Source organism: Eschscholzia californica, unplaced genomic scaffold (assembly GCF_041429995.1).
Source record: "Eschscholzia californica isolate CP2 unplaced genomic scaffold, dmEscCali1.0.p SCAF_1, whole genome shotgun sequence".
NCBI classification, from domain to species: Eukaryota; Viridiplantae; Streptophyta; class Magnoliopsida; order Ranunculales; family Papaveraceae; genus Eschscholzia; species Eschscholzia californica.
The window spans coordinates 87,101,238-87,110,574 of record NW_028238198.1 but is presented as its reverse complement, the minus strand read 5'-3'; the positions used below and the strand labels follow the sequence as shown (position 1 = coordinate 87,110,574).

At 38.6% G+C, this 9,337-nt stretch overlaps 2 protein-coding genes across 2 annotated transcripts; one reads left to right on the top strand and one right to left on the bottom strand.

Annotated features, from left to right (window-relative positions):
- The first annotated feature begins 1,691 nt into the window (after positions 1-1,691).
- Positions 1,692-3,795, top strand: LOC147570688 (uncharacterized). The gene is made up of 3 exons (XM_086657230.1): positions 1,692-1,928; positions 2,422-3,170; positions 3,398-3,795. The coding sequence occupies exons 2-3, from the start codon at positions 2,423-2,425 to the stop codon at positions 3,793-3,795; spliced, it is 1,146 nt and encodes a 381-aa protein (XP_086513356.1). The 5' UTR covers positions 1,692-1,928; position 2,422.
- Positions 3,796-7,443: 3,648 nt separating this feature from the next.
- LOC147570687 (uncharacterized) lies at positions 7,444-8,958 on the bottom strand. The gene is made up of 4 exons (XM_086653479.1): positions 8,563-8,958; positions 8,197-8,337; positions 7,856-8,012; positions 7,444-7,592 (listed from the first exon to the last, which is right to left on the bottom strand). Exons 1-4 carry the CDS (start codon positions 8,956-8,958, stop codon positions 7,444-7,446), a joined length of 843 nt encoding a protein of 280 aa, XP_086509605.1.
- Positions 8,959-9,337: the final 379 nt, after the last annotated feature.

Genomic DNA, 9,337 nt, shown 5'->3' with positions numbered 1-9,337 from the left:
TTCTTATATGGACAACTATCTTATGTGGACAACGCAAAAAATTAAATTTTTATTTGGACATCAGTTTCTAAGGGGACAACTCTCTATTATTTTCACTCAAGTCCTCTTAGAATCAGATGTATTATTTGATGACCTATCTCTTTTTCCATAAACCCTAGGTTAGTTTAGTCTTCATCTCTTCTATTACTTGTTCTTCATCATCACCCAAATTTCTAGAGAGAGAAACTCCTTGGAGAAGCATTGGTGGTTATGGCATCAAACAAAGGCAAGGGAGTTGTTGTAGAATCTCCCCAAAGACAAAGGTTAGAACCCTAAAACTCTAAAACTAACCATTAAGAAGAAGATGGTACTGATGGCAGAGAAAATTAGAGAAGATGTGGAAGAAGAAGATGAATCTGTTGGTTCCGACTCTGAAAACGATGGTGAAAAGGAAGATGAATCTGGTAATTCGGGTTGTGCAAAAATATGGCATAACAGAACATCACTTGCGACGAAAATCTGGCATAATAAAAAAATTTGCCAGATTTTCGTCGCAACTTAGCTTCTGTTATGCAATATTTTCGTCGGTTTTCTCCGAAAATATGGCATAACAGAAGCTAAGTTGCTACGAAAATTTGAAAAATTGTCTGATTTTGTCAGATTTTCGTCGCAAGTTATGTTCTGTTTTACCTAATCAATGTCACTAATACCTATTATAGAAACGCCCGGAAAAACTTCTTCAGGTGCAGATTGAGGGATTTTGTCTTCTTCATCCATCTAGGGTTTGATAAAAAAAAAAATGGTAGAAACTACAGTTTACTTTTAGTAGAAGTGAAGAAAGAAGAATAAGACTAAGAAGAGATTTTGTCTTCTTCATCCATCTAGGGTTTGAGAAAAAAGATGGTAGAAACTACAGTTTACTTTTAGTAGAAGTGAAGAAAGAAGAATAAGACTAAGAAGAAGGAAGAAGATGAAGAAGAAGACAGTTTAGGTTTTCAATCTTTAACTATTATTTTTGTTAGTAGTCCACAAGTTACTAATTATTAGTATTTAAGACTTTATGGAGTTGTCCCCTTATTAAATCAAAGTCAAGTAAGTCAAGCATAGTTGACTCGCATCGGGCCCGAAAATAGTTGTCCATATAAGAAAAACGGTTGTTCGCGTATTGGCCACCTTTTTTTTAAGGAAAAGGCAATTGCGGCAATGAATGTAGTATTTTTGCCATTGCCTCTACCAAGTGTCAAATTACACTAATGGTGTGTTTGGTTGCAGGATTCCTAAGTAGGATTCCTGTCAAAAGTGGAATTTGGTAGGAATCATGAATCTTTGGTCTGTTTGGCTGGCTACCAAGAATCCTAGGACTCTTGAATCCTAAGGATTCCTAATTCCAAAATTTGTATTTGACCAAAATCCCACCCTACCCCTTAGGATTTGCTAGGATTTTGGATTAATGAACCTAAATTTCAATCTTAAAATCAACAAAAAAATATTTTCTTTTACAAAATAGTAAAAAATAATAACTCATATCAAACCCAAATACACATCCCAATGTGCAATCCGGGCCCAACTCGTATCTCTAAGATTTCCTATTTTCTTCTAAACCCTCTTTTGCCCTCCTATATATATCCAACAACTCTAACAAATCATATCTTTCTCTCTCAAAAATCTGATTTACTTTCTCTCTCCAAAATTTGTTTCCACCTTCTTATCTCTCTACCTAAACCGAACCCCAAACCCTATTTTCCACCTTCTTCTCTCTACAGTCATCATCTCTTCAATCATCATCTTCGTTTTCACCTTTCTCTCTCTAATATTTTCATCATCTTCGTTCAGTCATCACCTACAGACACAAACCGAGATACAAACCCTCTTCTTCATTCATCATATCTATTCATCTTCTCCAGCCATCAACTTGTTCGAATCACCATCTTCTTCTCCTATAAATCCAGGTAAGTTATGATGATGAAACTCTTTTTTATGAGATTGTATGCTTTTGTTCATCCTTCTCGTGTAAAGCTTAGTTTCTGAAGTGTCCGTACAGTCCTTTCGCTGTCCGTACATCTTTTTTGTTTCTGGTATAACTTTAACGTTTGTGTTAACATTTAAAAAAATGTCGGCACATCTGGTTACATGTTACAGGTACTTTATCATGTGTTAACACATTTGTTTCATAGCTATTGAATTAGCAGTTTGACCAACATTTGATAGAATGATCAGACATTGCTTCTTGGACCACCTGATTATACCACATATTCGAAGCATTCAGTAGAATGTTATCCATCATTTTCACATAATTTCACACATGTCATTAAATTTTACGACATTCTCATTGATAACTGAACATTCTCTCTGGTGCCGCGACATTACACTAAATGTTCATACATTTGTTAACCTGTTAAGACAATCAATGATACTTTCATAACATTTTATTCAATTTTGCAGTATGGAAACTGAAAGGTCACTTTCTACATCTCAAAATAATGACAAGAAGTTAGTATGTGACTCATGGGGCGACGTATTTACGGAGATTGGGCAAATATTCCCTGGTGGTGTCAAAGCTTTTCGACACGCTCTTGGTCGTTATACCATTGCAACCAAGAACAACTACAAATATATCAAGAATGAACCATGTCGTGTGACTGCCGTTTGTTCCAAACCCGGATGTAATTGGAGAGTCCACGGGGTTGCACCATTGGGATGTAAATCCGTGTTTCTTTTGAAAGAATACGAACCGATACACGATTGTCTCGATGTTGTTCTCAAACCTGCGGATCTCAAACTCTCTAGTAAACTTGTTGGCAGCCTAATGGATGACGACATCAGAAAACACCCAAATTGGAGTACTGCTGAAGTTAAAGAAAAGTTTCAAGACGATTACGGTGTTGAGTTGAGCTATTACTTTTCTTACGGTGGTAAGAAGGTAGCCATGGACAAAGTATTTGGGCAAGAGGGTGATTCCTATGCAAAGTTGAAGTGGTACGTAGATTCTTTGGCGACTACTAATCCCAATAGCATAATTGATTTGCAAATCGAACCCACTACCAATAGATTTGTCCGAGTTTTTATTGCGCTTCACGCATCTATCCTTGGGTTTCAACACTGTCGTCCCGTGATCTATATTGATGGAACATTCGCCAAAACACGTTTTAATGGCTGCATTTTAGCTGCGGTTACCAAGGACGGAAACGACGGTATGTTTTCATTTTCACATCGTACGTTAACATTCTAATGTTCCTGCCAACACTTGACAAAATTTTAAGAACACGATCTACAATGTCGCTGCATCCAGCGAGATGATGCGTCATTTATTGGTGTCACTCAACATTACCACGTATGTTTTGGACATTTGATCATTTGCTAATGCACTGTTGGTTTATGAATCAACAGCACTAATTTTGTATTATTATTTTTTTGTTAGGTCTTTTCCCCATTGCTTACGCAGTTGTGGACATTGAGAATGATCATAATTGGGATTGGTTTCTGCAAAATTTGAAATTAGTGGTGGATCCGATCAAACGTTACACATTTATTTCGGATAGACATGCTGGAATTCTAAAAGGCGTGAAGAATGTTTTTCCCACCGCTCACCACTCATTCTGTGCTTGGCACTTACGATGTAATCTAAACTTGAGAATACGTAACGGGGCGCGCCAGTCACGTTATTTTCAGAGTCTTATGTTTACGGCGGCACGTGCATTACCCGAGAGCGAGTATCACGCAACCATTGAACAAATGGTTGAGATGGGTGGAACCAATGTGGAGAGGTTTTTCCAATCCCTTAATCCGGAATCATGGGCAGATTCCTTTTTCCCCTGAGATAGGTATTTTGTTTACTCATTTTCAGTTGAAATGTTGAAACACCACGAACCTTGTTACCGGCACACTTTAAGTTTACCCAGTAATTTTTTCACATTTAATCATAGCTTCTGTTATGAAAGGACATTCTACCTAGTGTTTTGTCATTCCAATTAATGTTTATACATTTAGTGTACGGTTGGAACACAACATGATATAATATAAGCATCCCGTAAAATGTTGTGACAGACGTTATAATGTTGTCTTACAGGTATGGCGCCATCACTTCCCAACTGTCTGAGAGCTTCAACAACATGGTAAAGAAAGCCCGCGTTCTCCCTATTACAGCATTGTTGGATGCCGTAAGACAGAAGATTATGAACAAGATGAGAAAGCATAGAGACGCCGCTATTGGATGGAATACATTTCTTTGCCCATCCATTAACTTGGAGCAACAAGCGAAATACAAAGTTGCGGAGACTTGGAGATACGTCGAGGCAGCCCCACTTATTTATGAAGTATATTCGACTCCACGCCATTCCGTAAATCTTGGTACTCTCACATGCTCTTGTCGGCGTTGGCAAGTAGATTCGCTTCCGTGTCAACATGCAATGTTATGCATCAACAAGACTCGGGGTGATAGTACATGTTTTTACGATCCGGTCTGGACGGTGGAGGCTTACAGAAACACATACCAACATTGTGTTTACCCCGTTCCAAATTTTGACGAACCCTATACTTTTGATCCATTAACCAAGACTCTTCCTCCACTAGTTAAAAGGGCACCAGGGAGACCACGTACAACACGGTTGCAGAGTTCCGGAGATGTTACCAGGAGGAAAAGAATATGTCGCAGGTGCAACCAACCCTCTTATCACAACAGTGCAACATGTCGGGCCCAACTGTAGTTCTCATTTTTCTAAATGCTTCAACATCAATGATATGTCTCAACATGTTACAGACTGTCTGTACATTGTGTTGAATGTTTTAGAAAAATCTTTTGGTATTTAGTACATATTTTGTTCTCTTGTGAAAATGTTATAACATTCTACAAAATGTTCAGTGAATGAATCCTTACATGTCTTACTATTATTTACAATGTGTCAACATTATGGATTTTTTTGAATACATTCGTATTAATGAAGGAACATTATTACATATTTCTCAAACAGTTATCAATTTGTCCCAGCATTGAAAGGAATGTTCTAACATATCTGTGTATGTTCTTCCATGAAACAAACTCTAAGGGGACAATGCATGTCACACATGTTGTTGAAGAAAAATAATAATATATTCAAATTTACTTCATATTGTTTTAACATAAACATCCCATCCAAAATCATTGTATGTTGTTAACATCCCCAAATAATTTACAAACCATATTTGTTTGTAATCTAATCAAGAATGAAGTCGTTTCGGGTTTAGTGATATGAACATAACCCGTTACCTGAACAACTACTTCATTTTTGATTAAAAAAGATCCTTTACAAAAATAACATACACAGGGGAAACTACTTCAAGCTCGGGCCATCCTCCAAGATATCGTATTCTCTCTCAAAATGTTGTGGGTTATCTTGGCCCTCTTCCTTTGTGCCAGGGATACCCAATCTGGGTTTTCTGTACGCTGTTTGGGTCCTGTTGTCGTGCAGTCTGCCACGAGCTCTTCAATTTTCAAAATGACAAACAGACCGCAATCCGGGCTGTTCAAGACACAAACGAAATGTTAAAGCATAATCAATAATGTTTCTACAGTCACAGACAATTCTGAAACATAATGTTAAATGAGACTAAATTATTAATAACTACGTGTTTTTTATCAAATTTCTAAAAACATATAAGTTTTTGTTCCAACATTTCCCGGAATGTTGGAACAATTTCAAACTAATTAAAACATGCATCATAATGTTGGAACAGATAATGAGTCAGAACACTTACTTTTCTCCCTGAGTAGGGAATTCTGGCTCCCCAACGACATCTGCATATTTTTGTTGGGTTCCAAACATTGTGAACCCAACTTCTTCCATTACATCCTCGACATATGCCGCGTACTCCCTGGCATTTTCGTAACAGTCCTTGGCCTTCTTCTTGTCAAATGACATTGAGTCATAATGGGTCCACCTATGGAGAAATACATTGTATATCAATAGTGTCCAGTGCCCCCTTGCCGCGTCCCCCGTTGTTGGTTGGCAGATTGGTGCACACACAAACAATATCTCCGGTTTCCCAGCGTTATTACTCAACGTGCGATTGAGCATATGTTCGATTGAAGCTTGGTTGACCTCCGACTTTATCATTGTCTGTCGAACAAGCACAAAGTTATCAAAATGTTCACTCATATAAAAGATGACGATAGGAAAACATTCTAATCTCTTCACTTACGTAGATCTCTGATGGGAGGCAAAGCACACACTTTCCTTTCAATTCCTTGTGATTAGTGACGAAGGAACTGGCCCAGTTGATTATCTGTGAATCGCATTCTAGATTCATCATCAACATGTCGAGCTGCTTTCCACATATGTCGTTTATCCCGTCACTAAACCACACTTTAGTACTGGAAAATGTAGAAAAAACAGTGTCACCTTTTGTAATGATAGAATGTCCAAACATTATTGTCAGTGCATGAACATTACAGAAACCTACTCGTACCTTTTGTCACTTTTCCTTAGGAATTCTTCCATCAGACCCTTTTCATCTTCCTTGACATTCTTCCAGACTGGGCTTCTTTTCCAGTTTCCAAGCTTCTTAACTTTCTCCTCTTCTGACTTTCCGGCTCCCAACTCTATAATGTCCTCTACATTGATTGTTTTCTTTTTCTCGAGTTGCTTGCCTTTCTCGGTCAAAGTTCGGGTTCTTGGCTGAGTTTTTACCCTCTTTACCAGAGAGTTTTGTTTGTTTTTCTCTTTCGTTTGAACAACTTCAGCCATTTCAACCTGTGGCTTATTTACAAAATCGTCTTCCGAAGAACTTTCATTCTCCACGATCTCGTAGTTTTCATATTCTTTGGCCACTTCACAAACCTCTGAAAAGAAAGCTGAAGGCCAAGTCAGCTGAAAGTCTAGTTCTTCCGTCTCTTTTTCACCTACATTCAAAACACTTGCAAATATCTTTTCACCTGTCCCCCACCACCACACGTTTAACTAGTCAACATTCGATAGAAAACCAAATCTTAACAAAAAGCATTCTCCAATTCTTGATCAATATATATAAACGTTATCACGGATGTTCCAACATTTTACGTATTTATGCGGAGAAGAACACTTACTTGTTTGTTTCTTATTTATTACTTAGCCGACCACTCTACTGTCGTTCGTGGTAAAAGACAGTCTTCAGTTGTCGTGGTAAAAGACATCGTGGGAGTACGATAGAACTCTTTTACTTACCGTTTATCAAAAAACTTGTAACGATGGCCGAACAATTTATGTTCATACCAATCATCTGACAAGTAAGTAAGAATTTCAGAGAAGATAGATTGATTGCACACAAGTTAATACGTTGCTTAAAAGAAATAAACCAGAAATAAAACCAACTTAAATCTAAAAAAAGACAATATTCATTACTTTTATAACAGTATCTCAAATGTTGAAGCATTCTGGTATTCGCTCCAACATTTCCAACTTCTTATCAAGCAAAAACAGGAATGTCAACAGAAGTAAAGAATTGCGTGAGCATTTACTCACTTGACCCAGCAACTTGGCTCTCTTTCTGCTCCTGGTTTTGCCCCTCCCCTGAAGTTTGACCCTTTTCCAACTCATCAGAAATTGCCTTCTTACCCTTATTGTTTATTTGTGCTCCTTCAGTTTGTGCTTCGGCATCACTTTCTTTTTCGTTGCGGGCTTCTACGTTTACTTGTTCCGCATTTTTTGGGGCTACTTCCTGCTCCACTATCTTCTCTCCACCATCTCCACTCTCCACCTCTTGTCTAACCTCCCCACCCTCCACCTTCTCTCCAACAGTCACCAAATCTCTACCAACCTCGTCTCTAACATCCACCTCCCCTCCGACACCAAAATCAAATTCCAATACATCATTTTTCTCTCCTCTCTCTCTCTATCTTCATCCTCTCCAACTCCTCTTTTAATACTTCTCTCTCTCTTAACCATCTCACACTCTTCTCTCAACCTCTCCACTTCCTCCTTCAACTTTTCTACTTCCTCCTCATTCATCTCCTCCACCACCCTCTCCGTGAACTTTAACAACTCTTCCTCTTCCACAGACTCCGCCACCAACTCCACCTTCACCTACAAGGAGGGATACATATGGTTATTATCTCAACACCTCTTAAAAAAATACATTCATTTCATTAAATGTGTAAACATTCATGCAAATGTTCCAACATTTCATAAAATGTCACTCAGACATCAGTTATGTTAGAACATTAATTCAAATCACAGAGACATTATAAGAAATGTAAAATCAAATTACCTGCTCCTCTGTAATGCTTTCCAGCTCTTCTTCCAGTCCTTTAAGGAAGAATGGCTCGATCATCCATCGAGCTATTCTAGGACTGACCCCTACTTCTCCAACCAGGTCCTCATGGATCCTGGTGTGCATGCAATACCAGTACTGCAAAGAAATTAAACACTCTAAGGTCAGTAGTGTTTTTCTTTATCACCATAAGAAATGGAAACACATTTTATAACATGCCCAAACATTCTCCAAAATGTTTCAGCATTACAGAAGCCCCAAAAGAATGATGAAACATTTAAAAGAATGTCAGAGCAAACTAATTTGACTTTTATCACTATAAGAAATTATGAAACATTTAAGTGCATGGTTATGAATACTTACGGGGAGAAGAGTCAGGCATCCTGAAGCTTTTGCCGGGTCTTCCGAGTGCTTGTTTATTCTCTCCATCATGTAGGAGTGAATAGCTCTCGCCCATGAAACTCTTTTCATCATTCTCTCCGTTTGGAGATTGTGATAAAAACTCCCGACAACCGAGGAGCCGGCAGCTGAAGCAAACAGGAATGTGGCTGCCATGTACATAATCCATAGTTTCAAGAACTCAATAGCCGGAGCCTTTGTTCTTGCAGCCACATGCAAAGCCTTTTCGATGCTGGGACCCCCAAAAGATGCAGCCTTTCCCTCAACAATACAGTCTCTGAAGTACTTGCTCAGAAACTGGTCCTTTGTGGCATCTAGGTTGACATTGGTTGGGAATGCATCATATATTTGTCCTTCCATGGGGACTCCCAACAGCAAAGCAACATCTCCGGGAGTGAACTGAATCAACTTCCCTCCGATGTTGAAGGCTTGGCTCTGTTTGTCATAGCAGTACAGAAGATCATAGATGGCTTTGTTAGGCTTCTCCATCACATTCTCTGTTCGGAAACTAAAACTGGTCACTGCCTTAAATAAGGCCCCGAATGGTGAAGAAAGCAACATCTTCCTTTGCTCTTCAGTAATATATAACTGCAATTCCCGCGCCACCTTGAAAACTGCTTTGAAGTTACATTTGTAATTGAAAGCAGCTTTCTTCTTCTGCTCTTTAGCCTCTGTTGGTTTTGGTTGAGGCTCCACCTTGGCCACTCTCGCCTTTGAAGTAAACCCACGGTGCTTCACA

Coding starts and splice junctions, on each gene's coding strand:
- LOC147570688 (XM_086657230.1), top strand. CDS start 2,423: ATGGAAACTGAAAGGTCACTTTCTACATCTCAAAATAATGACAAGAAG. Junction 3,171..3,397: donor TACCAAGGACGGAAACGACG/GTATGTTTTCAT, acceptor TTTTTTTGTTAG/GTCTTTTCCCCATTGCTTAC.
- LOC147570687 (XM_086653479.1), bottom strand. CDS start 8,958: ATGGAAGGACAAATATATGATGCATTCCCAACCAATGTCAACCTAGAT. Junction 8,338..8,562: donor GATGCCTGACTCTTCTCCCC/GTAAGTATTCAT, acceptor ATTTCTTTGCAG/TACTGGTATTGCATGCACAC. Junction 7,593..7,855: donor GATGGTTAAGAGAGAGAGAA/GTATTAAAAGAG, acceptor GCAACGAAAAAG/AAAGTGATGCCGAAGCACAA.